At 51.4% G+C, this 27,060-nt stretch overlaps 11 protein-coding genes across 11 annotated transcripts; 4 read left to right on the top strand and 7 right to left on the bottom strand.

Annotated features, from left to right (window-relative positions):
• Positions 1-106: 106 nt before the first annotated feature.
• On the top strand, positions 107-2,435 carry CONPUDRAFT_122842 (kinase-like protein). Its single transcript, XM_007769755.1, has 10 exons — positions 107-280; positions 451-561; positions 616-754; positions 809-985; positions 1,042-1,314; positions 1,364-1,549; positions 1,598-1,732; positions 1,782-1,825; positions 1,883-1,985; positions 2,040-2,435. Exons 1-10 carry the CDS (start codon positions 138-140, stop codon positions 2,277-2,279), a joined length of 1,551 nt encoding a protein of 516 aa, XP_007767945.1. The 5' UTR covers positions 107-137; the 3' UTR covers positions 2,280-2,435.
• A 52-nt stretch (positions 2,436-2,487) lies between these two features.
• Positions 2,488-4,783, bottom strand: CONPUDRAFT_103063 (cytochrome P450). The gene is made up of 10 exons (XM_007769754.1): positions 4,513-4,783; positions 4,130-4,454; positions 3,910-4,061; positions 3,743-3,858; positions 3,567-3,689; positions 3,325-3,514; positions 3,188-3,266; positions 3,019-3,135; positions 2,821-2,964; positions 2,488-2,753 (listed from the first exon to the last, which is right to left on the bottom strand). Exons 1-10 carry the CDS (start codon positions 4,703-4,705, stop codon positions 2,663-2,665), a joined length of 1,530 nt encoding a protein of 509 aa, XP_007767944.1. The 5' UTR covers positions 4,706-4,783; the 3' UTR covers positions 2,488-2,662.
• A 478-nt stretch (positions 4,784-5,261) lies between these two features.
• On the bottom strand, positions 5,262-6,833 carry CONPUDRAFT_81729 (RNA-binding domain-containing protein; the record flags this gene model as incomplete). Its single annotated transcript, XM_007769427.1, has 4 exons — positions 5,262-6,230; positions 6,281-6,364; positions 6,416-6,541; positions 6,600-6,833. Coding segments are annotated over 4 exons (921 nt in total), but the record flags the coding sequence as incomplete, so codon positions are not given.
• A 179-nt stretch (positions 6,834-7,012) lies between these two features.
• CONPUDRAFT_103061 (60S ribosomal protein L18) lies at positions 7,013-8,040 on the top strand. The gene is made up of 5 exons (XM_007769753.1): positions 7,013-7,055; positions 7,113-7,199; positions 7,252-7,296; positions 7,347-7,724; positions 7,774-8,040. Exons 1-5 carry the CDS (start codon positions 7,053-7,055, stop codon positions 7,819-7,821), a joined length of 561 nt encoding a protein of 186 aa, XP_007767943.1. The 5' UTR covers positions 7,013-7,052; the 3' UTR covers positions 7,822-8,040.
• A 243-nt stretch (positions 8,041-8,283) lies between these two features.
• CONPUDRAFT_103058 (MBOAT-domain-containing protein) lies at positions 8,284-10,362 on the bottom strand. Its single transcript, XM_007769752.1, has 9 exons — positions 10,270-10,362; positions 9,968-10,191; positions 9,878-9,904; positions 9,697-9,823; positions 9,572-9,642; positions 9,255-9,515; positions 9,138-9,207; positions 8,839-9,087; positions 8,284-8,783 (listed from the first exon to the last, which is right to left on the bottom strand). Exons 1-9 carry the CDS (start codon positions 10,327-10,329, stop codon positions 8,334-8,336), a joined length of 1,539 nt encoding a protein of 512 aa, XP_007767942.1. The 5' UTR covers positions 10,330-10,362; the 3' UTR covers positions 8,284-8,333.
• Positions 10,363-10,582: 220 nt separating this feature from the next.
• Positions 10,583-12,763, bottom strand: CONPUDRAFT_143665 (uncharacterized protein). Its single transcript, XM_007769751.1, has 3 exons — positions 12,530-12,763; positions 11,512-12,402; positions 10,583-11,458 (listed from the first exon to the last, which is right to left on the bottom strand). Exon 3 carries the CDS (start codon positions 11,344-11,346, stop codon positions 10,714-10,716), a length of 633 nt encoding a protein of 210 aa, XP_007767941.1. The 5' UTR covers positions 11,347-11,458; positions 11,512-12,402; positions 12,530-12,763; the 3' UTR covers positions 10,583-10,713.
• A 1,704-nt stretch (positions 12,764-14,467) lies between these two features.
• On the bottom strand, positions 14,468-14,871 carry CONPUDRAFT_40038 (uncharacterized protein; the record flags this gene model as incomplete). The annotated part of the gene is made up of 2 exons (XM_007769114.1): positions 14,468-14,739; positions 14,805-14,871. Coding segments are annotated over 2 exons (339 nt in total), but the record flags the coding sequence as incomplete, so codon positions are not given.
• Positions 14,872-15,285: 414 nt separating this feature from the next.
• Positions 15,286-16,811, top strand: CONPUDRAFT_53973 (WD40 repeat-like protein; the record flags this gene model as incomplete). The annotated part of the gene is made up of 6 exons (XM_007769156.1): positions 15,286-15,617; positions 15,671-15,778; positions 15,833-16,127; positions 16,180-16,319; positions 16,387-16,507; positions 16,569-16,811. The coding sequence occupies 6 exons, from the start codon at positions 15,286-15,288 to the stop codon at positions 16,809-16,811; spliced, it is 1,239 nt and encodes a 412-aa protein (XP_007767346.1).
• Positions 16,812-17,073: 262 nt separating this feature from the next.
• On the bottom strand, positions 17,074-19,172 carry CONPUDRAFT_164820 (tRNA modification GTPase TrmE). Its single transcript, XM_007769750.1, has 8 exons — positions 18,678-19,172; positions 18,385-18,626; positions 18,200-18,326; positions 18,006-18,149; positions 17,770-17,935; positions 17,432-17,719; positions 17,274-17,383; positions 17,074-17,215 (listed from the first exon to the last, which is right to left on the bottom strand). The coding sequence occupies exons 1-8, from the start codon at positions 19,126-19,128 to the stop codon at positions 17,085-17,087; spliced, it is 1,659 nt and encodes a 552-aa protein (XP_007767940.1). The 5' UTR covers positions 19,129-19,172; the 3' UTR covers positions 17,074-17,084.
• A 131-nt stretch (positions 19,173-19,303) lies between these two features.
• CONPUDRAFT_103047 (calcium calmodulin-dependent protein phosphatase) lies at positions 19,304-22,203 on the top strand. Its single transcript, XM_007769749.1, has 9 exons — positions 19,304-19,413; positions 19,482-19,520; positions 19,577-19,628; positions 19,695-19,793; positions 19,850-19,935; positions 19,994-20,088; positions 20,154-20,258; positions 20,319-22,017; positions 22,082-22,203. The coding sequence occupies exons 1-8, from the start codon at positions 19,401-19,403 to the stop codon at positions 20,355-20,357; spliced, it is 528 nt and encodes a 175-aa protein (XP_007767939.1). The 5' UTR covers positions 19,304-19,400; the 3' UTR covers positions 20,358-22,017; positions 22,082-22,203.
• A 1,776-nt stretch (positions 22,204-23,979) lies between these two features.
• CONPUDRAFT_72485 (uncharacterized protein) lies at positions 23,980-25,220 on the bottom strand (the record flags this gene model as incomplete). Its single annotated transcript, XM_007769316.1, has 3 exons — positions 23,980-24,162; positions 24,227-24,459; positions 24,518-25,220. The coding sequence occupies 3 exons, from the start codon at positions 25,218-25,220 to the stop codon at positions 23,980-23,982; spliced, it is 1,119 nt and encodes a 372-aa protein (XP_007767506.1).
• Between the last annotated feature and the right edge of the window lie 1,840 nt (positions 25,221-27,060).

The raw sequence follows: 27,060 nt of genomic DNA, 5'->3' as shown, positions 1-27,060 counted from the left end.
CTTATAAGGCCCTGCCTCGACCTAGTAACAACACAGGACTTGTCCTTTCCTCGTCTGCAGACATCGATTCGGTTCCCTAGTTTTCTGCACACTCCCCACTGCAACCTGTTTCCTTACTTCGTCAGTATTCTGCCGCAATGACACTCACCTCGCTTGGCTTGAGAGCAGTTCGGACGGGGGCCCAAGCCGCCGGTCAATGGGCACCAGTTCCATGGATAGGTCCTGTTGCCGTCTTGTTGGTGACCATTATAGATATCTGTAATCAAGCTGCTTCCAACAAGTAAGCGTCCATTTTCTCCTGTTTCGGTTAAGCTTCGGTCCACTGTTACAATATGGCGTCCGTAGACCCCTTGTGTTGTTTTGTTGGGTCCATTACATGGACTGTTATTGGACACGAGGCGGTTTCTCCTTAGTGCCACAGCATCTGACAGCTTTTTTTGCTCTCCCCAGACATAAACTCGCGCAGCTGCATCTCAGATGCCAGCAACTTGTGATCGTCCTCCACGAGAACGCGGGTGAAGATTCCGAGCAGCGCGACAAGTATATCAGCGAAGTCAAAAGGTATTCAGGGTTTTCGCGAAATGTTGGAGAGAGATCAAGTTAACCTGTTTATAGCACATTAGCAGCAATTAAAGACAAAGTGGAAATGTTTGCATCAAAGTCAAGGGTGTCTGCTATCATAGCCCAAGATGAAATCTCCACTTCGATTCAGGATTGTCATTCAGCGATCACAGATTGTCTCGCTCGTTTTCATGTGAGGCTTAGCCTACCTCTTTCGTTTTCTTCCGTTGCTGATTTACTTTTGAAGCTCGCCGAGGCGATACAGTCATCTCAGTGGAGAGAAGAGTTCGACAAGATGCAGGTGCAAGACCGTGCCGACTTGCACAAATTTCTCTCGAGCTTAGAGAATAGCCAAGAAATTATCCAAGCTACTCAAGGGCAACAGACTGAAATGATACGTGAGATCATGCAAACGATGCAGTCGGTATGTACGTTTCGTCATTTACGCTGATATTATTAGTAATCTCTCTTTTTGACCAGCTCCTTCCTCCTCCTTACAAAGAAGGATCCCATGATCGAATCGAGCGCGAGCCGGCCGACAAGGGTATTGAGCACAATCTGTGGGCACTCCAGAAGTCGAGTGGTCTCCTTCTCGCGAATCCAGAGTTGAGCCATGGCGAGACTCGTCGCACAAGTGACCTCCCAGTTAGCGGCTCCGGGACCATGGACGTTTACGAGGGTCTTTACCTTAACAAAGAGAAAGTCGCCATCAAGGTTTTGCGAGCTCTCCATCGTAGCGAAGACAGCTTACGGGTACGTCCGTCGAATATCAGCTTTAATTGCATCACTCATCCTGTTTCAGCGGCTCAGGCGAGAAGCTGACGTCTGGCGCCAAGTCTGGGAGATAGACCAGGGGAGGCGTATCCTCCCACTCTATGGCTTTGGTCAAAATGAGGGCATCTTCCCCTACTTCGTGAGCCCGTGGCAAGACAACGGTCATATTCAAAGCTTCCTCAAGGCGAATCCTGAGCATGATCATATCAAACTGGTGTGTGCATAAGTTTGATGGCATTCTTTATCTCACCATTAATTATAGGTTCGTCAAGTTTGTGAAGGCATCCGGGTCTTGCATCATATGGATCCCCCGATCGTACATGGCGACCTCAAGGGCAAAAATGTCTTGATAAGCAAAGATACTACACCTTTACTCTCTGACTTTGGTTTTAGCAAGGTATGCTCCATGATTTGATGTGATTGGACTTATAGCTGACCATGTCTAGGTCGTTGAAGACATTAGCGGCGTCATGCTTACCATGTCCACCGGGTATGTATCTACGTATGCGCTTTCATCATGCAAACTCTCATACATGACGTCTTATAGGATATCGAACTCCCACCGCTGGCTAGCTCCCGAGCTGAGCTTCGACAATGGACGGATGACGACTGCTTCAGACATCTATTCACTTGGTATGCTGTTTCTTGAGGTATGTTTTCGGACTTTAAATCAGCCTCAATACAAAACCGACTTTTTATATTAGATCTTGACTCACCACGATCCCTGGATGGAGTACAGGCAGACGACCCATGTCATCGTACAGGTTGCGGACGGAGAAACCCCAGGGCGCCCTCGCGGTCCTGAATATTCGTCGCGAGGCCTCAACAATTATATCTGGAAAATCATGAAACAGTGCTGGAGCCGGGAGATTGTTAAGCGCCCAAGCATTGACCAACTTATTGAACTTCTGAAGGACTGGAAAATTGACGCTGATGAGGATTGATTGCCTGAATCTGAGCAACTTTCTTCAACTCATATCGCTCCTTAAATCTGCACCTTGTTTTCTCATCGTTGATTATGTTACGAGATCTCGCACACATTGTTTAGTATTACCATGATGTAATCGGTCCTAGTTTGAAACCAATATACATTGTATTAGCCTATCAACGAAATGGCAGTTGACTCGACAAGGTCGCGAATCCCCTTTCTTTTGATACAAAACACAAGCATAAATGCAGACAAGCAAAGGTAAAGCAAGAAAGAAATCCAGAATGACAGCAAGGTATGTTTATAACAGGGTATCAAGCAAGGTGAAAACTAGAAAGACATAGAAGGATAAATTCTTGTTTGCAAATATTACTGAAAAAAGTTCGCGGGTAATGTTGATCACGGTCGAAGCAGCTCAACGTTTTTCTGCACTAAAGGCCGTACTGATTCAGTCCGAGGAGTGATTGCGCATTTGAAGGGCGCGGGGTGACTACAAAGCAGAAGAAAACATTTCCGTCACTTAACATTGGAAAGACTAGCTGAATGACAAGACACACGTTATGGACCCACCAACCGTTTCAAACTTAGGTGTGATTTCCAGACCATTCTCGTCAAGGGCTTTGGATATCTTGAGAGCCGCCAGGGAGAGGGCGCATGTAAGCCAGACGGATGCTTCGGCTAGCTGTTGACCAGGACATATTCTGATAGCGAGATAAGTATGACGGACATTAAGACGAAGGCACCAACAAACGTACCTCCTTCCAAAGCCAAAACACGCGTGTCGGGGATCTGTTTCTGGATTAGCGCCAATGAAACGCTCCGGAATGAACTCCATCGGTTTGTGATACACCCGTTCGTCGTGTAGGTAGCTCCTACTCGAGGCTATTAGTGAATGCAAGCAACATCGTGTTTTTCGCAACGTACCAGATATTGAAGATCACATTGGACCCAGCTGGGAAGTGATAGTCGCCGTAGAACTCGTCCTTGTCCACTGTTCGTACAGCTAGTGTATATTAGCTTAAGCATGTTGAGTACCCGTCATAGACATAAGGCGAACGCACTGAGTGGACCGACCACGTTCCATCGGAGCACCTCCGAGACTACTGCCTCGAGATACGGGAGCGAACCCCGATCAGAAAGAGTGGGGAGTCTGTCCGTGCCAACGACTGTATCCAGTTCGGCCTGTGCCTTTTTCTGTACCTCGGGGTAGAGGGTCATGGCAAGGAAGAAGGCATAGTTTGCCGAGACGGTCTGTGTTTGGTCAGGGCGAGCCTAGTGAGTACTAGTGGGGGTGGACACGCACTGTATCAGAGCCACCAAGATAAATTGAGGCCGCTGCCCACTTGACAAGTTCTTCTTCCTCATGCGTCCCGTCGCTGCTCTCGAGTACTCGTTTGGTGAATGACTTTGGAGCACTCTCCGCCGCCTTATCTAGATAAGCACATGCTTTCGGTAGAATATTCCTGGACCACTTCTTACCATCTGCCCCTTGGTAAAATAGTGTGCACGGTCGACGACATTATTAAGAGTCCTGGCGTAAAACTTTGCCGTCTTCTGGAACCCGGCACCGGGAACCCAGGATGGGATGTACCTGACTGTGCCAAAGTGAGCGCAGCTCGGAGCCTGAAGATCATCTCTGGACTGACGGATCGGCATGACGTCAACGAGGTAAGCTCCCGTCGCAGTCGCCTCAGAAAGCTGGCTCAATGCCTTGTCCGCAAGTTCAACGAGTGGGTCGCGTCCTTGCTCTGCGACATCGTATCCATGGGATATACGGAGACTGGTGGCCGCAGCGGCCCTGCAATAACAAGATAAGTATGACATGGTCGCGCACGCGAAGGTCAAGGAGGCAAGGAATCCACTCACCTTCGTACGTGGTACTCTAAATTATCAGGGTTGTCCAAGATGGCATGAACCATTTGCAAGGTCCCGTACGCAACGAAGGGCGTGAACTCGTCAAAGCTCAGTCGAGTGCCTATCTCTTGATGAAAATATTTCCGGTACGTGCGCCAGCGGCCGCCGTAGGGGCTCACGACGAGGGTCTTATCCCATCCACACAGCTCACCGCCCATGATGAAACGCATGCGCGTCGCATATTGGGTGCCGCGCCTCTCGGTGAGATCCTGCGCTACCTCTGCTGAGTTGATGTTGATGAATCGCTGTCCCAGTATTGTAAACGAAGATATGTCGCCTATACTTCCTTGGCGTTGAACAGCTAAACAGTGCGGATAGTACAAGTGGCGACTGACCGTATTTCTTGCCCAAGGCGACGAAGGTGAACCAGACGTTCTTGGATGGTACATCCAGTAAATTGCCAATCAAGGGTAACCCTCTTGGGCCGGGTGGTAGACGGCCACGATTCCGCTTCCTGGTGGCCAATTTGGCGAGGAGGAAGAGGAAAATGGCGCCAAGGGCAGCATCAACTTTTGTGGGGGCAAGCATGGAACATTGACAAGTGATGGGTGTTGCAAACGAGGAAGAAAGTACGCAATAAATGACAGTATGGCACCCCCGTGTTTTTTGTCGGGGTCGATAGTGCTCATGGCAGATAATGGTTATATAATAGGCTGGCTTCGGCTAACCCAAACCACAAGGACCACAAGGAACAGGAACAGGGCCAGCGCCGATCCCACCAAGTTCTATAAATAATTTGTTTCAGGATGCTCATCATTGATCGGCAACTATTTCCTTCGGGCTCACGTTGTCAGAATCTCTGCTAGTTAAAGCCAGCCAGCGCGATAATAGGCACCCATATATTCATCACTGTCTATGGTACAAGTGGTACAAAGATTGTACATCAATAGCCAAGAATATTAGTCACTTACCGATGTTGAAGTCTGAAAATCCGAGCACCGGGGGCGCCCGTAACATGTTCCGACCGGGCAGTGTGGAGCAGTGGACACCATTCGGTAACGCTTGTGTTTCAGAGTCACCCAGAAAAAAAAGCCATGTAGACAGGTTTGACAGCCGAGCCAAAGCTTACTGTGTAGATATGCTTGGGTTCTAGGACTAGGTGAGAAATGAGAGGTAATTGAGATAACCCGGCGAGGCCTCTGGCCAATGGTTTGTTGAACCTACGAATGAGTCCAGCGCTCTTCCACAAGAAAGCAGGGCCCAAGTAGAGACCAAACCGATTGCGGCGTGCGCGCATCTTCGGACACTTGCAACTTGCAACTTGAGACTTGCAGCCCAGGGGGGATACATTATGTCTAGTAGATCGAAACGAAACGACGGCAATGGAACGATTACAAGAAAAGTCGAGAAGAGAAACTTGAAACTTGATTTTTGTGACTATTGGCAACTGAGAACCGAGTGCTTGACTTTCTTCAAAACACCAGCAAGTAACTATTGATAACTTGAGACTTGCGGAAAGGATGACCGCCACATCCACTTCATTCGCATTAAAAATTGATCCTCTTGCCTTCGCCCTTGCCATTGAACTGAACCTTCATTTCGTCGTGCTTGATACATGTAGGCATGGCCAAGACGCCTAGTAGTCACGTCCTGCAGATGGACCATTCGTGGAATCAACCCGCATGGCATCCGGAGCCGAAGGAGCGTTACCGTCATATTCTCTCCGGGGGCTGCTACCCCGTGGAGGGCTGCGTGAGTAGCTCCGACGTCTCCTATAATCAGGTGAGTAGCGTCCGCTCCGAGGCGGAGGGCTGCGACGGTCACGCCAATCACGGCTATCACGACCGTAAGGATCCCTATCTTTGTCACGGTCAGAGCGCCTAAAGTCACGATCACGCTCCCGGTCTCGGTCACGGTGGGAGTCGCGGTCCCGGTACGAGTCCCTGTACGAATCTCTGTGTGAGTCACGGTACGAGTCCCGTCCCTCCCGACCCTCCCGGGCAGGAAAGGTGTCACGGCCTGAGCGACGATGACCCATGTATTCGCCAGGAGTGGGAGCATGAGGCCTATCGGTGACGGAGTAATCAACACGAATGCGACGGCCATTAAGTTCCTACACGACCTTGAGCGCATGCAAATGGCACCATCAGTTGAGTAACTTACCACGCCGTTCAGCTCTTGGATACAGCGAGTAGCCTCCTCGACGGCAGACATCTTGATGAAGCCGAAGCCACGTGACCTGTCAGACTAAGACCGGGTCAATAATTGAAAAAGGGGGATGAGGATGCGAAGACATACACGCTGATCATAGACGATGGTGACCTTCTCAACGCGGCCAAACCGACTAAATTCGTCGTCAAGGTCGCGCTCCTGAGTGCGGATGCTCAAGCCAAAGACACCGAGGACCTGAGTAGGGGTTGGCGCCTATACGTAATGCTGGGTCTCAGTAAAATTTGCACGTTGTGGAAAAGAAACGAACCACAGGAGCATGAGACGGCCGCTTCGGAGGAGGAGACCGACGACGGTACGGGGGAGGGCTCCGGGCAGGGCTCCGGAAACCGTTACTGCGGGCAGGGCTCCGGAAGCCATTGCTACGAGCAGGGGAGCGAGAGCGAGAGCGCCCACGGGGAGCGTCTCTGCCCTCACCGGCTGCGGGAGCAGGGGCATTGTAGGCATCAGAGTAGGGGTCAACGGGGGCTGCACCAGGTTCTCCGTACTGCATGTTAAGAAAATAATTAGCACCGGAAGAGGAAGCAGGGAGGATGGATCGCACCATCGTGGTTGTTGCGGTCTAAGGAACTATTTGCGGTTATTTGCACGCGCCAAATTGAAAGACCGCGGCTTCAAACCTTGTTTGGCCGCGCTGTATAGTTTATACAAGCCTCCGCTGCCGCCTAACAGCGTAGTGCAATAGCAAGTGTCCAGCAAGAACAAGATGGTGAGCTCGACGTCGCTGACGGCCCACAAATTTGCTGACGGTGCTCGGAATGCATAGGGTATCGACATCAAGGATCACCACGTCAAGAAGGCCCAACGCTCGGCTCCCGCTAGTCAGGATCCCTACCTCCTCCTTCTCGTCAAGGCAAGTTCAAGTGATTCCATACCTCGTTATCAGCACCTTGACCTTCCTGCAGCTCTACCGGTTCTTGGCACGTCGTACGGACTCCAAGTTCAACAAGGTTAGAAATCCGGGAATTTGCATCTTATCTCTATTTATTTCGAACGCCAGGCTGTTCTCCACCGTCTTTTCCTTTCAAAAATCAACCGTCCCCCTCTTTCGCTATCAAGAATAGTCAAAGAGACTGCCTCGACCCCTGATCGCGACTCGAAAGTTATCGTCATTATCGGAACTATCACCGATGACGTTCGTCTCGCCACCGTGCCCAAACTCACGATTGCTGCTCTTCGCTTCACCCAGGCCGCCAAGGAGCGCATCCTGAATGCTGGCGGCGAGATCCTGACTCTCGACCAACTTGCCATGCGGGCACCCACCGGCGCCAACACGGTCCTTCTCCGGGGGAAGAGGAACACTCGTGAGGCTGTCAAGCACTTCGGTATGGGCCCTCACAAGCACAAGAAGCCCTTCACCGCCTCCAAGGGCCGCAAAGTGCGTTGCACTTATTCTGTATCTGACATTATGCTAATTCCTTGGGTAGTTCGAGCGTGGTCGTGGTCGCCGAAAGTCTCGTGGCTTCAAGGTCTAAGGGACAGGCCACAAAACGTCGTTACGGCGCATTTGGGAGACATATCGAGAAGACCTTTTGGCTATGCGCATTATGCAATCTGCAATTTCCAATCCTACCACGCTGCTTTAGGGCCTATTGTTATGTATGCCTCCCGCTTATTCATGCCTTCGTGCCTGGGTCTTCGAGCCTTGAGTGTAAAATAGCTGTCGGAGTGAACTTGGGATAGAGGATGACGCTGGCAGTTCATCAATAAGACTGCTATGTCACATTCACTGAGAGTGAGGAATTCAAAGAAGGGAAAGCCAGTAGCCATGGACATCATTCCGTGGCACTGACAACTTGCGAACTTATAGGCCAACACTCCTTGAATTAGCGAAGTTGAGCTCATTCGACGAAACCCTTTGAGAGTCAAACTCAGACATTAAACGTTAAAGACCATCGTTAACTAAGCAACTAAGCATTAAAGTAGTTCTTCGGCTCGTATCGTAAAGAACGACGTAGCAATATATGGAGATCCGTTTATATTGATTCTAGTTTTTTGTAGCTTCTATCTGCTTCTTCATCTCCTCGGCGGCAATCTCTAAAGGAGGCACGACATGAGGACCTGGAGTGCCAGGCATCCCTGGGAGCTTCTCGGGAACAGGAACTTCGGATGGACGCATCGACTTGCACAGCTTCGCGCCTCCTGCATAGAAGAAGACGAGAGTACTGCCAATGATCCAGATACCGTACCATCCAACGCGTGACCACAACTCAAGCGAGTCCTTGACATTCAGGAGCAAGAATGGAGCGGTGATGAAATTAAGGATGATGGCAGTGACAAAGGTCGCGCTGATGTCGTAGATGCGCTTGGTCATTGTCATGGGTGCGCCGGGAGGAGGGAGAACGAGCGGCCGGAAATTGGCACGACACAGACGGGCAGCGGTGGTGACAAAGCCTCCGGAAATGAACGTCATGTAGTAGCCAGCGGCAATGCCATGCTATAAACACCAGTTAGCCAAGGGGAACAAGGTTAGTACTGATGGGATTCCGTACCCAGAAAGCACTCGTGGCGAACGTGAACATGCTGCTTCTGAATCCGGGCTTCTTGCCCTTGGGTGTCACACGCTTGTAGATGCACTCTCTGAGCCAGATGTTGGTATTAGTGTTCCATGAGTCCAAGAGGACCTTGAAGTTGGAAGGGAATTCCACCAGCCAAATGTTGACATTCGATGCGCCTCCCCAGAGTGATTCACCGTTGGGTCCGAAGCCAGTAAAACCGAGACCGGTCAAAATGCTAGCGCCCTGAAGAAATGTAAGTATGCGCCCGCGCAGCCAATAAGCAAGCGATATACCTCGGTCAAAGTCCAAACGGAGTAGTACTTGGTCCTCTCCGAGAAGACACAAAGTTGCCAATACGCAATCCTTTGGAGATCTTAGTTTCTTTCCGAACAACCTGTGAATGGGCTTACCTCCACAGGAGGCTCTTGGAGACAAACCAAGGCTTGAGGGCTTCTGCAGGGTCGAAGTGGCCGCGGAACACGACATATACGGCCAAGAATAACAAACCAACGGCCATCTTGCGGTAAGCAACACGCTTACGACCTTTGGGAATAGCACGTTTCGCGTTTTCAGCCTTCGCTCCAGCAGTTTTATACAGTGTCTCATCGACCAAGGCCATATACGAGGCAAAGTCAAGGTAAGGTCCGACCAGAAGACCGGGGAAATAGAAACTATAGGGACAGATGTATCAGTACTATTGTTAGGGCAGAAATACGGTGGGACGTACACGTATCCCAGGAATTCGAGCAAACTAGGGAACTTTGAAACTCGTTTGGCGAGCTGCCATTTGTCCAAGTCCTGAGTTTGTCAAAAAGTCAGTTTTTTACTCCGTGTGCGTGTATCCATGCACACCTCTGCCGGCCTGCGTCCATCCACAACGTTCCATGCAAATGTTGTGAGCTTCATGGTCAACACCATCTGAGGACCAGTGATGTCCATAGTCTCGTAACCCCAGCTGAAGAAGGACCGAATGACATGACTATAACGCGTGTAAGTAACCATATTCTACAGAGATACTTCGGACAAGTCTTACTTCACAGTGAGATGCCCCATTGCAACACTAAAGGCAACGCAATATGTTAGTGAGCTATGAACACGTAATATATAGCAGTGTTTTACATACGCGAAGACAATCCATGGCATTTTAGCTGACGTGTTGGTCTTCGCAATGAAATATGTCGCGAGGCTGCTCCCGAGCAGCTGCAGGAATCCGCCTGAAAGATTCAGGACTGGAATCAGGAAGAACAGAGCGGCGGAGAGGTTGAAGATATGCTTGAAGCTTGATGATGCGGGTATCCGAATGAAGACGCTGCCCAGAGGGTATGAGACCAGCAAACATGCTATGAGCTGCAAGAGCACAACGTCATAAAAGTGAGCTCGGTCACTTCTCTTTCCATTCTAACGGTGTGTGCACGACGGAATTACCTTGATCTGGTCAACGGATGCGCCGGAAGCGTCGCCGACTGCGTTGAAGAGAGCATCCATCCCTGCTGCTCAGGTGTGCAGACGACTCCTGGAAGAAGAACGAAGGAGAAGAGCGCAAAACCAACGCGAGCGCGGAGGAGCGCGTTTTGAGAAAAACCCCGCCCCAAGGATTCAGGGTATGATTGCCATACCGGGACTACCAGGCTCGGCATGTCAGGGTACATGACAAACGTGCGAACTTTCAAGCACGTTCAGACCGAAATAACGACAAGTTGAGGAGAAATCATAGTGCACACGCAGAAAAGCAAACATGTCCAGCTAAATTCGCATAGTCCAACAACATGCAAAGTGTTCGGAGTAATAGGGAGACCAATCCTCATCATGTACAAACGGTCCTTATTAGTAAGAAACGAACGAATAAACTACAACAACAGTTTCAAACTTTTAGTTCCCCCTGACTTCGTCTAAGAGCCGGCGCAGCCGTGCTTGTGTAACGGGAATGAATGACGATTTCAAGTCTCGCTCTTGGTCAGTCGACGGCTCAGGCCCGCTGCTCGATCGCGGGTTGTACCGTGAGGACATAGTGGACGAACGACTGGCCAACTCAGCAAAGCGGAGGGACTCGCTCACTGAGTCGGTGCTTGTGAAGCCACCGCTACCAGCGGAGTAGGCGCTGTTGCGATTCGAGCCCGCCACGGACTGGGCGGCTTCAGAGCTGAAGTGTATGCGCGTCGAAACGGTGTCGGACGAGTGCTCGCTCGGTGCGCTCGTCTTGGACGATGCGACCGAGTTGGCATCCGAGAATGGGTCGGTCAGCTGCTCGTCGCTGAACTCGGTCGAGTCTGCAAAGGGCGACATCGTTGACGTCGACGCGCGGTAGATGTTGTTCGCCGCAGACGCGTGCGAAGAAACTGGCGGCAGGCTGAAGCGGACGCTCGACCGTCGGACGGAAATCGACCTGGCGGTGGTCGTTTCAGACATTTCGGTTATAGGGCTCAGTGTCGTGTTCCGTCCAGTATGACCATCTTGGTGGTGAGGTTCGTCAGGCGGGAAGCACTCCTCATAGTCTTGAAGCATCTGGCCATAGCGTTGTCGGCGTCGCCGAGCGCGACACCGGAGGATTGCCACTGCGATGACGATCAAAGCAAGTGCACCAAAGGTCGATCCAAGGATAACGCCCAATCGTTTGCTAATAGTCTCTATTAGAATAACCATGGATTGTCGGATGGCAGCAGGACGAACCTCGATGACGACTTGGAATTGTCAGGTTCCCAGCTTCCGGGAATGATGCCCGAAGGTGATATAGTCACAACGGTAGATATCGTCACACTCCCGCTGACCACACCACTGGTGACAACTTCTGGTGTCGGGGAGCCCGTGATGAACTGATGGGGCGTAACCGATCTGGTTGTTGGTAGCGTTGTGCTCGATGCATCTGACAGTGATACATCGGAGCTCGAAGTAGGGTTTGAGAGTGATGCAGATGCAAGGGTATCAGAAGATGATGGGGGACTCAGTGTGCTTGTAGGGGGTAAAGGCGCTTGAGTCAATGGCACCGGTGTAGTGGCTGAGAGAGACGTCGACGCAGGCGGACCTACGACCGGGGAAGAGAGCGTAACCTGGGTGCTGACGCTCGTTGGACCTCCGCCCCCTCCGGCGCTGGAAGTGACGCCATCTTGCGGGCTAGGAATAGATGTTGGTGAAGTCCCTTGGGTTGAAGTGAACGACACAGGCGAGGTAACCCCGACTTCTTCTCCTGTTAGTGATCCCGTTGGCGGGGCGTCCGTCGTCGGCGGGGCGGTAGGACTAGGCGGTTGTGATGTCGGTGGGACACTGGTGGACGCCGGATTACCGGGGGTTGGTCCGACATTGGACTCACTAGGCGGGGCGTTACTCAAGCTACTAGCAGGCGAACTATCTGGGGGCAAAGTGACAGTGGGTGAGCTGGCACTTGTTGAAGAGGTTCCGGTCGGCGAGCTCCCATCGGGCGCGTCACCTGTAGGTGAGCTGATAGGAGGTGTGCTAGCAGATACTGAAGTTTCAGTTGAGCTGATAGTAGCAGTCAAGGAACTGTCGCTCGTTGATGGGCTTCCGGTCGGTGTGCTTCCAATAGGTTCATCCCCTGCAGAGAAGTTAGTAGCCGATGGGCTGGCGGATGCTGAAGCTCCAGTCGAGCTGAAAGCACCAGCCGGGGAACTGCTGCTCGTTGATGGACTTCCAGTCGGCGAGCTTCCATTAGGCGCATCCCCTGTAGGGAAGCTAGCAGCCGATGAGCTGGCGGATGCTGAAGTTTCAGTGGAGCTGACAGTAACGGTCGAAGAACTGTCACTTGTTGAGGTCCCCGCCGAGTAGCTGGTGGATGTCGGCGCCGCCGAGGAGGATGTGAGAGAGCTGCCTACACCCTGATCTAGAGCAGAAGACGGCGTAGGTCCACTCGCGGTCGACGGCGATAAAGAGACCGAAGTAACACCGGTGCCTGAAGGTTGAGAGAGAGTGCTGGTGGCGGAAGGAGCAGCAGTGGTGGAGAGTGGTGTTGCTGAGGGCGATAACGAAAGTGAGGAGGTAGGCCCAGGTGTAGAGGTTGATGGTCCAGGACCTTCGTCAGTTCCTGAAATAGAGGAAGAGAGCGACTGAACTGTTGATGAGGCAGGACTAGATAAGGGTGTCGATAGTGACGAGATACTCGAAGAAGCGCTTGGTGTCGCGCTAGATGTGCTGAGGGACGAAGAGGAATCTACCGACGAAAGCGTGCTCGATTCATAAGTTGTCGAGGTAGAGGGAACCAGGGACGTTGGTGCTGATGTCAAGGTTGGATCTCCAGGAGAACTTGACGATGGCGCAGGAGTGGTCAAAAATGTACTCGTACTACCACTGTTGCCATCGGGCGGAATGGAGGATGATTGGCTTGGTGCAGAGGAACTAGTGGAACTGAATGAAGGAGTTGGAAAAGTGGTTCCTGAGCTGGGTATGAACGTGGATTGCGGTGTTGCGGTCGCCGGGTTTGTTGAATCCATTGCCCTTTGCAAGGCTTGATGAATAGAAACCTATAGACCTGCAACGGCCTCCAGAGGCGCTAAGGCACGTCTGGCCTCTTGAGAGGAAAAAATGGGACTTGCGGCGGAGTTGGACGGCACGCACAGGACGGCGCCGGGGGACTAAAGGAGGGATATAAAGCCTGGGTGGATCGGCAGTTTTCCCGGGGATGATGATGCATGATGCTATAAGGTATCTGTTGTATCGAGGGAACGGCAGATGCGGACCACATGCAACAGCGGGGCGCGTGAAAATCCTTTCGTATTCTCTCAGCCACGATGCAGCCTTACCTACCTCTGCTGACCCACCAAGAATGGCTACTACCTCCCGCAAACGGAGCAAGCATACGCTTTCCGCCATCCTGTTTCCTCGAAGTAAGCACCTCCGTCGGAACCTTGGTCGGAAACTCGAAAAATCACCGCAGTTCTGAGAATCGTAAACTCTGTCCAGCATGACAGACTGCTTCCGTCTGAACAATGTGTCAGTGGCCATGTCAGAGGACCCGCATGAAAAATCTTAATTCAGGCCGGATAATAAGCTGGACTACTGCGATCCGTTGTCACGAGATAGTTGTGATGTCCACTTCGAAACTGTAGGCAGAGGTGATGAGCGTGTTGAAGAAAGCCATTCTCACCCTTCCACTACCCTTCCTAAGGTAGTCAACTTCTTCTTTTCGTCGTATTCGGTGCATCCATCATACCGATGGCGACCACTCCACCTCCTCACCTTCGCATCCTTATCTCTTGCCAACCAGTGGCTTGTTAGCGCCCGGCGATATGTGAAACGAAAATGCTGTGTAATCGGCATCGATAAACCCACAAACGTTCAGCTATAGCTATAAGTTCTATGTTCCCAAAGTAAACAAAGGCAATAAATAGAGTCAACTGTCACCAAGCAGGATTTGCACTGGCCGAGGAGAGAAAAATAAGTACAGGAAGCGGAGCCGAGAGCAAACAAGATTCAGGCATGCATATGCTTTATCGGCTTGGCATGCAACAAAAACTCCAGCGAAGACAAACCTAGGGAACACATCCTACGTTACACTTTCTCCATGCACCGCACCGGAACCGCCAGGTACTTCCCACAGGTTTTTCAAACCCGAAAAATCCCAGACCGGCGCCTGCGAAGCGGCATGGGCACCCTCGATGGTGATCTCCGAGGCGTATAGGTTGAGGTGTGGTCGGTGAACGGCAAGCGCGAGGTGCGAAAGGAAATGGAGAGCAAGAACGAGAAGAACGATGCAGACGAGGAAAGCGATGCGTGCCTTGAACGACAGCTGAGATGGTGAGAGGTATGGAGAGATACGCTCCCGGAACGTAGCTTTCGGCGGCGGACTGAGGAATGCGATGTAGTAATTCGATTCAGCCGATGGCGATGAGGGTGTAACAATGATGGCTGGCAGCGACGACTTTTCCGTAGCCTGCGGAAGTGAGAGGTCTATAGAAAGTTTGGGTTCGGCATTGGTAAGGTTCGAAGGGAAAGCGGTAATCGGAAGTACGGACCCAGAGGGGCTGGGACTAACGTGTAATCGAGTCTTTGAGGCAGACGGTGAAGACGAGGAGCTGGCCGCAGAATTAATGGAATGAGAGACACGAAAGCGGTTGTTCACGTACCACGGCGAGACATGGATGATGAAATGATTGCAATCAAAGCTTAGAAAACAAGACCGAAAGCTTGGGTGTACCAGACGTCGACGGCTGGAGGCAAGGATACGATAGCGAGGTGCTGCAGACAAAAAAGAGCGATATTAAACGAATGTGGGGTTGTTGAAGACAAGGAGCAACGACCGCCGCAGACAGCGAAGTTCGGGCGGGCCTGAGTGGTGGATGAAGGTGAGAGGTGGAAGAGAAAGATGTTGTCCGTAACGACTACACCTGCGTGTGTAATAGCCCCGAGATGGGCGCCTTCTAGGCACACAGACGCGACCGTCCCTGATTGTGCCTCCTCTGACTTTTGACCATCTTCTCAAAATTATCAGAGAATATGTCTTTGACAGAGTCGCCATCATTCAAAACATTCAACAAACCACTCAAGGCCGCTTCGCTTCCCGACGACGAAGCATATGTTCTAGGTCTCACGTCACTCGATAACGTGTATGCTGCGTCGGCGTCATCGCCCTCGAACGAAATCTTTCTCTTCGATAAGTTGTCCCTGCAGACCATTCAAAAGCTCAGGGGACACAACACCGCGACGACCTCGATAAGAACTGTACACGGGCTCGCTGCTGCAGATCGGCAGCTGCTTCTTTCATCCGGGAAGGATGGGTGCGTCAAAGCATGGGATCCACGCTCAAACTCAGTCGCGGTTGACAGTGAGTCTGCTTCGCGGTAATTCATGGCTCTGAGTGACCTTAGTTATTTCAAGTGAGAACATCCGGAGCTCTGCGTCCTCTTCTGTGTTGTGACGCGTCCAGTGACGGATTGACCGTCGCGGCAGGGACCGTTCTCGAGAGGGAAGACGCGCTCATCCTGTACTGGTAAGGGTCACAGCTACTGGGAAAGCAATCATAAGTGCCAACGTTCATAGAAAGGGACCCCCGCTTTCCTGCTGCACCCCTCCGGACCCATGGGTCTACACATTCGGATGATGTCACCGTCGTTTCCTTCCTCAAGCAATCCCAATCCACCCAAAAAATCTTGCTCTCGGCCTCGTCCGACGGCCTGATCAGCACTTCCAACGCCGAGGAGCATGATGAAGACGAAGCAGTGCTGCATGTTGGGAATTGGAGCCGCAGCGTCTCACAAGCAGGATGGATCTGCGGTCCAGCGGGCGCTGACGTCTGGGCTGCAAGTGACATGGAGACCTTCAGTACCTGGTCGAAAGAGGTAAGCACCCATCAGCCAACAGCTTTCATAGCTAACTTTTGCCACGACACAGCTTGATCCTCGCACAGATCTTGACATCCGCAACCCATCGGTCCACACGCAGTCGCGCACATGGGTCACGGACTATCTTATCTCCTGTCAAAACAATACACGATCCTCGGGTGACCTTCGGGTCTTTGTAGGATCAAACGAGTGAGTAGCCTCGCTACTGCGTTACAACCGTTCTCATTGTCGCGCCCACTGTTTTTCAACATCACAGAGGAGACTTCGCTCTGATCTCCAGCAGTGACGTCTATGATGCTAGTGCACCATGGTCCTTGCATCGCGTGTGGTCGGAAGGCCACACTGACATCGTGCGCTCGGTGTTATGGGATGAAGAGGTAAGCCTTCCCTCTCCCTGCGAGAGCGCCCCGGTTGAGTTTAAACGCAAATCTCTTCAAGAATGGTGTGATCCTCTCGGGTGGTGAAGATGGTGGTATCAAGTTATGGAGTGCGCCTCCTCTAGAAGACGCGTACCGGGGGCCGATGGAGGTTGACGATGTTGCCAGTCCTGCACGCAAGAGAGAATGGGATGGTTCTTTGACGTCTGATGCAGATATGGAGGTGGTACGTTATATTAATGTTAAAACGGTCCGGTTGATCTTGATTGCTCTGAAACAGGATACCAAAAGAAAACGAAGGTAAAGGCTCGGTGCATTGGCGGCGAAGTATGCGCTCGCGTTTGCTGTCGTATCTCCATCCCGAGTGAATGCGGCGACCACACGCTCCAGTAATCGTGTGGTATCGTCATTAGTCGCCTTCGGCCAACAACTTGAGCATTCTTAAACTGGAAAACCTGTCAAACTGGTGGCAGATATCCGACATACCGAGTTCATAGCATAAAGGTGCAACACTTTGCCTTAAAGCAGTCACAATGTGCTTATGGAGACCGCCTTCAAGTCTTGAGCGTTTCCATTTTTATTTTCCAATGCAGAAGTCTCGAAACAAGACATCAAGCATGTCCTCTACATCTATGAGCCCAGATACCTTCCCGATAGCGGCCGCAGCATAGCGGAGCTCCTCTGCTGCTATATCGATCTGTTCGATAGCTGTCGTACAAAACATTGAGCTATATTATTCGCAGACAGTACCTCTGGCGTGACTCACGGTACCGTAAGAAATCCTGTAGGTGTTCGACAGCCTTCTCGAGGTGGTGACGGTGACGAGCGTGTGTGATCAGAGGAGCAGAGCTTGTAATCTCGTCTTGACCGACATATCTGATGATAAATCAGTGCGCCGCTCTGAGAACCAACACATACACATACACGTTATGCAAGCTACGTGTAAGCCCGTCTAGAAAGGCTTTCGTCCCCGTGTTGGTCATCAGACTGCACGTCCATGCACGGTCTTGGAAACCAGAGGAAGTCAATGCTTCCTTCACTTGGTTTTGGTCTAGAGGACCAATCAAGTCACTCTTATTCAGTAGGAAGAATGTAGTGGGTGTCACAAGCTGCTGGATATTTGGTGGTATCTTAAGCTCGAGTTTGCCACCTTGACGGACGAGCAAATCCTCAAGGGAAAGTAAGCAGATGGACACATCGGATCCTTTCACGCTAGGAAAAAGTCAGAAAATATTCATCACGTAGGAGCTTCACGAGCTGACAAGTTTTGTGCACGCTCGATGCCAACGCTCTCCACGAGGTCGCTCGTCTTCCGAATGCCGGCCGTGTCAGCAACGATGACAGGCAGCCCGCCGAGGTCAAGCGTGAGCTCTAATACGTCTCGTGTGGTGCCTGGTATAGGCGTCACAATCGCCGCTTCTCGTTGCGCTGATGTTGATCACAAGTTACGTGAGGGCTCGAAAAGTCAAACTAAGTGAAGCGGGAGAAGCACACTCACCGAGAAAGTTGAGAAGGCTGCTCTTCCCAGCGTTTGGCGGTCCGAAGATGGCAAGGCGGATGCCGGAGCGGAGGATCTCGCCACGGCGGTTGTCATTCAAGTGGTTTTGAATCTCGTGACATATGTCTTGGGCGCGCTTCTTGGCTGAACACGCGTTTAGAACGTTAGAGATACCAGGTGGGTGGATGGCAGACCTTCGGATAACATGTGCTCTTGACCAAGCTCGTCGACGTCTTCGCCAAAGTCTATGAAACCCTCGACGAACACTTGGCATTTGATGATTTTGGTTCGTAAACTCTCAAACTGGGATCTGGCTACACCCTATGGTATGAGTTATGAAGTTGTCGGGGTTATCATCGTGCTAGATTTTAACACTCACTCCTGCAGCTTCAAGAGCCATACGCCGTTGGGCCTCTGTTTCGGCATTGATCAAGTCTTTGAGACCTTCCACTTGTGTAAGGTCAAGACGACCACCTTCGAACGCTCGGCGAGTAAATTCGCCGGCTTCAGCAGGACGGCAGCAAGGCAATGCAGATAGAGCATTTAGGACTCCTGAGATGATAGCACGACCAGAGTGAAGATGGAGCTCAAGCACGTCCTCAGTCGTGAACGACTTTGGTCCTATAGATTGGTCAGGACAACGTTGAACTTAGTGACGGGTGAGGGACGTGCCTTTAAAATAGACGGCAAGCCCATCATCGAGCACGCGTCCATCAACTGGATGAACAATCTGACACCGTTCCATGACCCATGGACGCGGTGGTTCGGCACCCTTTGCTTTCTTCACAGGTCTACAGATGGCGCCCCTGACTTTGAGCGCGTCCGGTCCCGAGACGCGAATGACCGCGACGCCCCCCTTGCCGAAAGGCGTGGACAGCGCGTATATTGTCTGCCGCTGTGACTCGGACAGCGGTGGACTCCCTTGTGCGGTGAAGTGAGATAGTACTTGAATATGCTGTGACCTGGCACGCGCATATGAGGCTAGGCACCGCCTCGGCGAGCCTGAACCCAAGAGTAGATCACCGAGAGGAATTCTGCGTAGAACAAGAGGTAGGGCGCGTGGCCGAGCGCCCAGTTTTAGTGCCGGAGTGCGAGCGAGCTGCCGTGCGCATGTCTGCCACATATACCTCCGCACGCTTCGTCGTCGTCGTCGGCAGTGAGCGTTTTGTCGGACCCTTCGGCACTTGTCCGAACGAGGAGACGAAGAGATCAGGCCTCGGGCCGGTGTTCCCACGAGCTGCCGACAGTGTATGGTGATCAGGCGCCGAGGGTTGTTGTCCTGTATCCCTCCTCCACAGCACGCCCAGAGGTTATAAAGTCCCCGCTTGAAACGCGTTCACCACCACCACAAAACCAGAAAGCTACAGTTCAACTTCATAGGAAGAGACATTCACAATGGGTCAAACACGTATGTTCTGCTATTGTCTTTTGAACTCCATCGAAGCAACACGCCGACACTAAGCTATAATCGCACAGCGTCGCAGTTCATGGAAGACATGCAGAAGCGGTCAAACTGTACGCTCAACGTCGCCGCACGAGTGCTTGAAAACCGATTGCTCATTTGTTTGCAGTCACCGCCAGCGAGCTGGAGCGGCTCAAAAAGCGATTCATGAAGTTGGACAGGTGCGAGGCCATCGTAGTACCGCACCGTGACTTTCTAGAACTCACCTCATGCATTTCATCTGGCAGTGATGGATCTGGCTCGATAGATCGCGAAGAGTTCCTTCAGATCCCCCAAATAGCAACGAATCCTCTGGCGTCACGGATGATTGCAATCTTTGACGAAGAGTGCGTGCTATCTGCAGTCGTATTTATCATCCTCCTGACAATTTGATATCCGAAAGTGGTGGAGGAACAGTGGATTTCCAGGAGTTTGTCGGCGGCCTGAGCGCGTTCAGTAGCAGAGGAGGACGGGAAGAAAAGTTGAGGTGTAAGTGGGCTGTCGCCTTTCGTATCCGTCAAGTGCTCATGCCACAGTGGCGGTATAGTTGCATTCAAGGTGTACGACGTTGACCGGGACGGCTATATCTCAAACGGAGAGCTATTCCTCGTGCTCAAGATGATGGTGGGTAGCAATTTGAAGGTGCGTTCTGGAAACCCTTGATTTCCCGAGTGGGGGCTGGTGTTCACGCGACCTGCATGAAAAAGGACCAACAATTGCAGCAGATCGTCGATAAGACAATCATGGAAGGAGACCACGACGGCGATGGCAAACTGAGTTTCGAGGAGTTTGCTCAGATGGTGTCCAACACGGTAAATACTCTTCTCGTTGTCCCTTAATGTTCTTATCCATCCCATCTAATCTCCTTCCAGGATATCGTCAAGCAAATGACGCTCGAGGACTTGTTCTGACAGGACGCGCTCGAGGCAACTCATCTCCTCGGACATGCCCTGGACCAGATATGCCCCCTATATGCTTCTCTATACCCTACCGCACGCTTTTCAGCTCGACATTCACCTGTGTATCATCTCCTTCTCCGGTAAAGAGTTCGCCCAGCCTCTCTGACATTATTTAGATCCGCGTATAATACAACGCATTCACCACGCATCCTTTCAGCGGCCCCATTTCACTTGGTGTCAAGCAGTCGTCAGACTTCTATCAGCTGACATGCTTACCCTTTGACATATCCGTGTTGCAATTAGGACTCCATGATAACGCAATTATTTCGGTGATGGGTGCGCTCATGCAGTTGCAAGATTTGGAAGTCAATACAAAAATACATTGTATCATAGACAACGTACAAGGAGTGAATGCAAAGCGGGAAAGGGTGGTCCATACGGTACATCAGAACTGAGATATCTAAAAGCCACAAATATCTATGTAACAAAGACCGAAGGAAAGAAAATCCCTAGCAGGGATGTCGCTGCTGTTCTGGGTAAGGTAGGACCAGTTGACCGGGTGGAACAAAACCATGCTTGTGATCTGCTAAACCGAGGAAACCTGAGACAGATTACCGGTGGGGAGGCTCCTGATGGGTGTTGCAGATGGGAGGGAAGGCTATATAATGTGTGACCCTGCTTCGAATGCTCGTAGTTCGTGAAGTGGAGCGGGAAGTTGGTTCAGCCAGGCCGTTGTGTTAGGCAAAGACAGGCACATGTGGAGCAAGCAATCAGCGAGGCGAAAAAATAAGCTCTCCGTTGAGCCTGTTAAGGTGGTGGGGAGATGTGACTGGCGGGCGCGGGGAAACATGGTGATACATCGGGCCGGAAACGACGAGCCAAGAATGGGCTCCATCCTGGTCGCATCGTATGAAACGCGGCACAACGCAACGAGACTGGCTGTTTTTCGTAACGCACTACCGGCGTGTGGATCGACTGATCGTACATGGGGGCGAAAAGGGTCACATGGAGGGGGCTGAGCTGGGCTTGAATAAATTAAACACGAGCGTCTGGGCGGATGGGATGCGCCTGCTTCTCTATCGCTGAAATGGGCTTGCATGCATGGGGACGGCATGATGCCCGTTCCCAGCCATGGCGAATGGCGAGTGAGCAGACGGGTAGCCAGTCTGGCCCAAAAAAGATGAAGGAGGTGCCTGTGCAGCCTGAAGCTGTGCAACGTAGAATGGATCTGTCGTCGTAAATAGCGTCTCGGCTTGCGACGGCAGGCTGTATGTGGGTGACGTAGGGGAAGAAACCATGGGCGACTGCGCAGGAGCGAAAGTGCGGTTTGCGAGCACAGGGGACTGGGGCGAAGAAGGCATGAGGATGTCCTCGACCATGTTTTCCTCCTCCATTTCTTCCAGATCGTGCCAGCGCTCGTCATGGTGGACTGAACGAGATCGAGATCTAGCAGAGCTGTCGCTGCGATGGCGGTAGCTATCCGAGTTCTGGAAAGGATTGCTGGACAAGCTTATGCTACCAGAGGGTGTTCGGGTCGTTGGCGTTGTGCAATGCTGAACACCAGTAGGATCTCTCTGCGGCGCAGCAGGGGCCATGTTAATTTGTGGCGAAGTGACTGCCATCGCCTGTGTCTGAACGTGGTTGTGAAAGAAGGCTTGGGTGAGCTGCGCCTGTGTAGACAGGGGAAATAAAGATAAGCAATGCGCGGCTCGATGGAAAAGGTGGTAAGCGTACCTGAAGGGCAGCGAGGTCCATGGCCTCCTGACCAATGTGGTTAGAAGAGAAAGTGGCGATGAGATCGTCGACAGAGAGACTCATGGTGGCAGGGAGTGTGCGAGACAGCAGCAGGCAGGGGATGACAAGAGAGACGCGGGGGGACGGGGAAATGGGATGTGGGGATTATATCCGCGTGAAGAGCACGCCTTCTAAAACCGGCCATCCCCCGGTCCGTTTCGGCAGTCTCCGGTGCCCCGATCACTGAAACGCCCAAAACGCTAATTCGCGACTTGGATAGTCAGTCCCTTCTCCCTTCCAGGCCTCACACGCGTGCTTCTGCTCATTTGCACTATTCTATTGCGAGTTCACTGTCTGATGACTGTTGGGCCCTACAACGACGACAGAACACGTTGCTCGGTCCGCCTCCTCCGCGGTCCTGCACTGGGCCACGCGATTGTGTACGCGATGGCGTGTAACACGCGATGCCGGCGGAATGCGTTTGATGCGGGTCCTGTCAGGTCCTGCTCCTGTGGGCAGGCCCCACTCAGTCACACTCTGTGCGTCCCTTTGAGTTGGCTTGACATCTACATTGTAATAACCCTTCCCATAGCTGCCGCTGCATCATCCCCAAGAGACATTGTCGACGTGTCCAGGACTATCTTGGCTTCCTTTTGCAACTGAGCTGATCTGCAGCGCTGCTCGTGGCGCAGGAAGATCAACGCAAGACAAGAAGGTGCTGTCATTGAGATTATTCTTGTCCTCACGCGAAGATTATTCTCAACGCATTATCTAAAGCACCTCGCTCCTCCCGGGTGCCTACGACGGCCCGCGCTGGCATTGCAATGGCGATCTAGGCCTCTTCAGCACGCGAACCGCCAGACGGCGTAGGGAAATCCATGACGCACTGAGTGCCCCAACGGCCTCGCGGGCCTGCACCTTGGCGACCTCTCGCAACTCTCTCGTCCGGAAATCCTTTGATCATCGCTGCCCCATAAATAACCCAAGATGCTTGATATCAGGGTCCTCAGAAAGCTTGTACGCCGGTCTTGTTCCTGTTCACGAGTATAGATTTGACGATGCAATCTATTCTCAGTAGTATCTCTGCTCTAAAAACATATGTACCCATTCGCGCTCGTAATGAACCCGTCACCGGCCGCTTGCGTGCCGCTGCTCACATCGGACTACCGCGATGATCGCACAGATCCGGGTCATCGCAGTTCGTCTTGCATTAGCCATATATGGCGTCTAAGACGATCTAATTCTTTGCCATTGGACGATCGCCAGGCTCCGCGCTAGCTATTTTCGGCCAGGTCAAGAATACATGACCGTGTTCAACCAGCACCACTCGAGGTGACGCGTTCATGATCGAAAGGCTTGGTGAGTAGCCCCCACGAACTGTCTTTCGCTTCCCGTGTCACGGGAACTGCCCTGGACTCGAGGACTGTTTTTACTCTCATATAGGCACCTTTGGCTGCTGCGCGAAGCTGATGCCGTCATCAGCAAGTCTCAAGCTCAAGGACTCGAGGCTTTGGGACGAAGATATGGCGTCATTCATCACGGCAAAGCAACCTCTCTTGGAGAGGTCTCATCTCACGTTCGACAATATTTATCAGGGGACCTCGCGATGTATTACTATCATCCAGTTCAAACCCCAAGCTCGTTTCAAAGTTGGTAAACCTCGTGGCAACATCGCTTTGTACGGAGACGATAACATGAATGCTAGAAGACCATCACTGAATTTTCCAATTTTCACCATACATCTAAGTCGATATGTTTGCACTATGCGTTGGTATTATGAATTCGTATCGCAATCCTCTATCCAGGCGACTGACTGAAACAAGCCGACATCCACCAGTACTGGTACGACGAGGAGAAGGCAACTGTAACAGCTAACCGTGAGTACTTCATGTTCCAAGTTTCAAATGTTGTTAGTGGAAGAAGCGTTCGCCTCCGAGGCCTCGGCTTGAGTGTCAATCAAGAACGGATGTCCAGCGTCTTCATAGGGCTGGTTTCCATCACGACTGTACTCGACTAACTCGCTTGCGTCGGTTTGGACGCTCGAGCTGCCGGGCTGCAGATCCCCTTGATCGGACTCCGTCATCTGGAGGTGCGTAGTGTCAATCCCTCTATTTCAAGTCCACCCTTCTTACGGTACTAGTACTCACTGCTTCTTCAGACGTTAGCTTACAGCCAAGTGCCTTTATCGCTTTGATGTGCTCGTCGAACAAGCTTTTCCTCGACTGGCTTGTTACGACGCGGGGACGCTCTACGGACTGCGGTTCTTGCCTCTGCAGTGACCGCAAAAATTTAGGCGGAACCCTCAGGCACCACTGCTCGCTTTGCTGTGCGAGCTGCTCGTCTCGCGCCGTAGGCCAAGACGCACTCGAATTCGAGTAAACTTAAGCGTTTCGCGAAGTCAGCTCTGCAAGTCCACTTGAAGGTGTGAAATGGCATACCACTCATCCGGTCGTCCTCGTCATCTCGCCAGTGAGCCGTCCATCGCGGGGGCGGGGGCGGGGGCGGCATATACACGGATCCAACGTTCGTTTCCAACGCTGCATCCACGTACTCCTGCGCAGCATCGTATGAGATTGGCTTCAACGCACGAACAGGACGATGGGCGGGGAGAAGCGGCGGAGAGGGCTCAGCGAATTCCGCTTCGCTTTGCGCTGCACTCGTCGTCTGAGACTGGCGGGATGAACGCGTCGGCGCTGCATAAGACCCTCGCGAGCGTCGTAAAGCAGGTCGCCCAACACGTTTCTTGACCACGGATTTGTACCTCCCGCTGCCGGACTTGTTAGCTACGGATTCCTCGCCTGTGGGAGTTGCCGAAGTTGAAGCATCCACCGCTATCTTCTCGGAATCATTTGCTTGAAGAGTAGATTGAAGCGCGTTGACAATGGAGTCTGCCGAGTTGGTGTCTATTGAGATTGGGGCCTTCTCCTTTGCAGTTGTTTTGGCCTGGCGGCGGTTTGTTTTCCAAGGAGGTAGGGGCACAGCCACACCATCAAAAACAAGTTTTCGACGCTGCTGCTTCTTTGTCTTGCCCGTACCCAATGAATGAACTGGATTCTGTATGACAGGGACTGGAGATGCAGGCTCACTCTCACTGTCCGGGACAACAAGTGTCTCTATCCCGGGCAGTTCAACACCTGGCATTGATGGGCTACTAGTAGGAGCAACTCTCAACATCCTATTAGTTGGCAGCTCATTAGACTCAATAGTTATAGGATATGCAAAAGCTGAAATAGTACTTTACCTTGAAGCTACTTGCAATAGCTCAATCAGGAATGAACAGAGAGTAAATTGAGAGAAGGGGACTAGCAGCAATGTGGAAGTCCAAGACCAACAAGAGCTCTACCCTAGTAGTGCTAGCAAAACATTGAAGGTCAGGGCTGCCAGCTGCTTTATGCACAAACAAAATAACTCACAGAAAACCTGTTTCAAACTAATTGAGTCCTAAGCTGGTTATATGAGAGAATAGCCAGAATGCACACCTTATAGTGCTGCAGTGGGTGTGCTGCCAATTGAAGAAGGGGGGCCTATCCTTTGAGGGGATAGTAGAACAAGTGATTCAAGAGAATGGTTTGGTCCAGGTTTGCTGAGTTTGGGATATATGTGGTAGCTGGATCAATAGCAACAAACAATGAGTTATCAATTTATGCATGCTAAAAATAGAACTTTAAGGGAAGTGTGTACACATAGCTGAGAAACACTGCAGATATAAATGGCTGATAACCATGTATTTCATTAACTGAAAACATATTTCAGACTTTGCTGGCTACTTTCTTGCCACTTTCAACATTGTTCCTTTAAAAACTGTCATCACAGCCTCCATACATAGGATTGTGGGTACACATCTACATCATATCCTTGACCAGTGCCAGCCTTTGAATGTTTATACTTGTGTTTTCTTTTTTCCTGGCCTTCTCCTCCTCTGTTTCATCTCCCTCTTGCAGTCAAACATTGCTGCTAGCACTTCCTGACATTGGTGACATCACAAAAGTGAGTGTATGCACCAGTGTTTGGAGTTTAATGGCAGAATGGCAGTGCTGGCCAGCCATTCCTGGCACACCAGTGGCATGCCATTGACAACTGGCAGTGGTATGACTAACTTTCCTATCATGAAAGTTTATGTGAACCAAAGTCATGTTAGACCCCATGTATCTACTCATATAGTCGTGAGTACAACCATCAATGTAGCTTCATAGCCCAGTGGATTTAGTTGCCATTGATATTATTTTGTTTCTGGCTCGCATGTTTGATCCCCTCACCCACCATTTCCATGTGCCATCATCAAATGGCATGCCACTGACACTCTAAACACTGGTATGTACTGCATTCCCCTGCCCAAGTTGACTGTTGGAATTACACATTCATTTTTGACATACAAGCTTTATTCCATATGATACCTACACTCTCAGTACACTTCAGTGCTTATCTTATTGCTGATTTACCAATGTTGTCTAGGTTCCAATGGCAGCACTCAGCACCATTGTACTGCTGTCACTCACGAGAAGCACAATAGACAACAACAGAAGTGAAGGAGACAGAAAGGAGAGTTGGAGGAGATCAGACAAAGGAGGAGCAGGAGCAGGATATAAAAGATGGTGAGGGGGCTGGTGGCATACAGGTGCATGTATGCATTCCCATTCTGCACTTTCCTCCTGACAAGCTCCTACAGTAAGAAGAGCTCAATGATGGCTCAGAGGCATGGTGAACATCACAGCCTCTATGGAATTGCTGGTGAGCTCATTGCCAGCTTGGGAGCTTGTACCTGATGAGGCCAGCAGGTTGTTTTTGTGCACCTTCTTCTTTCTTTTTGTTTTGTCATTGGTCACATCACTCTCCCATGCCCATATGTTTTTGTTTCTGCCTCCCAGCATTAGGGGCATCACAAAAGTGGGTATATGCAATTTATTCCCTGGTCCCTGCTGACCACCACCACTTTTTTTATCCCACTTTTTTTTTTTTGGTGCCTTTTTTTTTTTTGGTGCCT

The sequence above is a fragment of the Coniophora puteana genome, assembly GCF_000271625.1.
Source record: "Coniophora puteana RWD-64-598 SS2 unplaced genomic scaffold CONPUscaffold_5, whole genome shotgun sequence".
NCBI classification, from domain to species: Eukaryota; Fungi; Basidiomycota; class Agaricomycetes; order Boletales; family Coniophoraceae; genus Coniophora; species Coniophora puteana.
Note: the sequence above shows the minus strand (reverse complement) of the source record. Positions and strands in the feature narration are given on the sequence as shown.

Excerpts from the sequence above, each read along its gene's own strand:
- CONPUDRAFT_122842 (XM_007769755.1), top strand. The coding sequence starts at position 138 with ATGACACTCACCTCGCTTGGCTTGAGAGCAGTTCGGACGGGGGCCCAA. Across the intron at positions 281-450 it reads AATCAAGCTGCTTCCAACAA|ACATAAACTCGCGCAGCTGC; the intron begins GTAAGCGTCCAT and ends TGCTCTCCCCAG. Across the intron at positions 755-808 it reads ATTGTCTCGCTCGTTTTCAT|CTCGCCGAGGCGATACAGTC; the intron begins GTGAGGCTTAGC and ends TTACTTTTGAAG.
- CONPUDRAFT_103063 (XM_007769754.1), bottom strand. The coding sequence starts at position 4,705 with ATGCTTGCCCCCACAAAAGTTGATGCTGCCCTTGGCGCCATTTTCCTC. Across the intron at positions 3,136-3,187 it reads AATGTGATCTTCAATATCTG|GAGCTACCTACACGACGAAC; the intron begins GTACGTTGCGAA and ends AGCCTCGAGTAG. Across the intron at positions 2,754-2,820 it reads ACGGTTGGTGGGTCCATAAC|TCACCCCGCGCCCTTCAAAT; the intron begins GTGTGTCTTGTC and ends TCTGCTTTGTAG.
- CONPUDRAFT_103061 (XM_007769753.1), top strand. Across the intron at positions 7,297-7,346 it reads CGGACTCCAAGTTCAACAAG|GCTGTTCTCCACCGTCTTTT; the intron begins GTTAGAAATCCG and ends TTCGAACGCCAG. Across the intron at positions 7,725-7,773 it reads CCGCCTCCAAGGGCCGCAAA|TTCGAGCGTGGTCGTGGTCG; the intron begins GTGCGTTGCACT and ends TTCCTTGGGTAG.
- CONPUDRAFT_103058 (XM_007769752.1), bottom strand. The coding sequence starts at position 10,329 with ATGGATGCTCTCTTCAACGCAGTCGGCGACGCTTCCGGCGCATCCGTT. Across the intron at positions 9,643-9,696 it reads ATGGACGCAGGCCGGCAGAG|GACTTGGACAAATGGCAGCT; the intron begins GTGTGCATGGAT and ends TGACAAACTCAG. Across the intron at positions 9,516-9,571 it reads CTCGAATTCCTGGGATACGT|TTTCTATTTCCCCGGTCTTC; the intron begins GTACGTCCCACC and ends CTGTCCCTATAG.
- CONPUDRAFT_143665 (XM_007769751.1), bottom strand. The coding sequence starts at position 11,346 with ATGCTTCAAGACTATGAGGAGTGCTTCCCGCCTGACGAACCTCACCAC.
- CONPUDRAFT_164820 (XM_007769750.1), bottom strand. The coding sequence starts at position 19,128 with ATGTGGCAGACATGCGCACGGCAGCTCGCTCGCACTCCGGCACTAAAA. Across the intron at positions 17,936-18,005 it reads CAGCCTTCTCAACTTTCTCG|CGCAACGAGAAGCGGCGATT; the intron begins GTGAGTGTGCTT and ends GATCAACATCAG. Across the intron at positions 17,720-17,769 it reads ATCGAGCGTGCACAAAACTT|CGTGAAAGGATCCGATGTGT; the intron begins GTCAGCTCGTGA and ends ACTTTTTCCTAG.
- CONPUDRAFT_103047 (XM_007769749.1), top strand. Across the intron at positions 19,521-19,576 it reads CATGCAGAAGCGGTCAAACT|TCACCGCCAGCGAGCTGGAG; the intron begins GTACGCTCAACG and ends ATTTGTTTGCAG. Across the intron at positions 20,089-20,153 it reads TGGTGGGTAGCAATTTGAAG|GACCAACAATTGCAGCAGAT; the intron begins GTGCGTTCTGGA and ends TGCATGAAAAAG.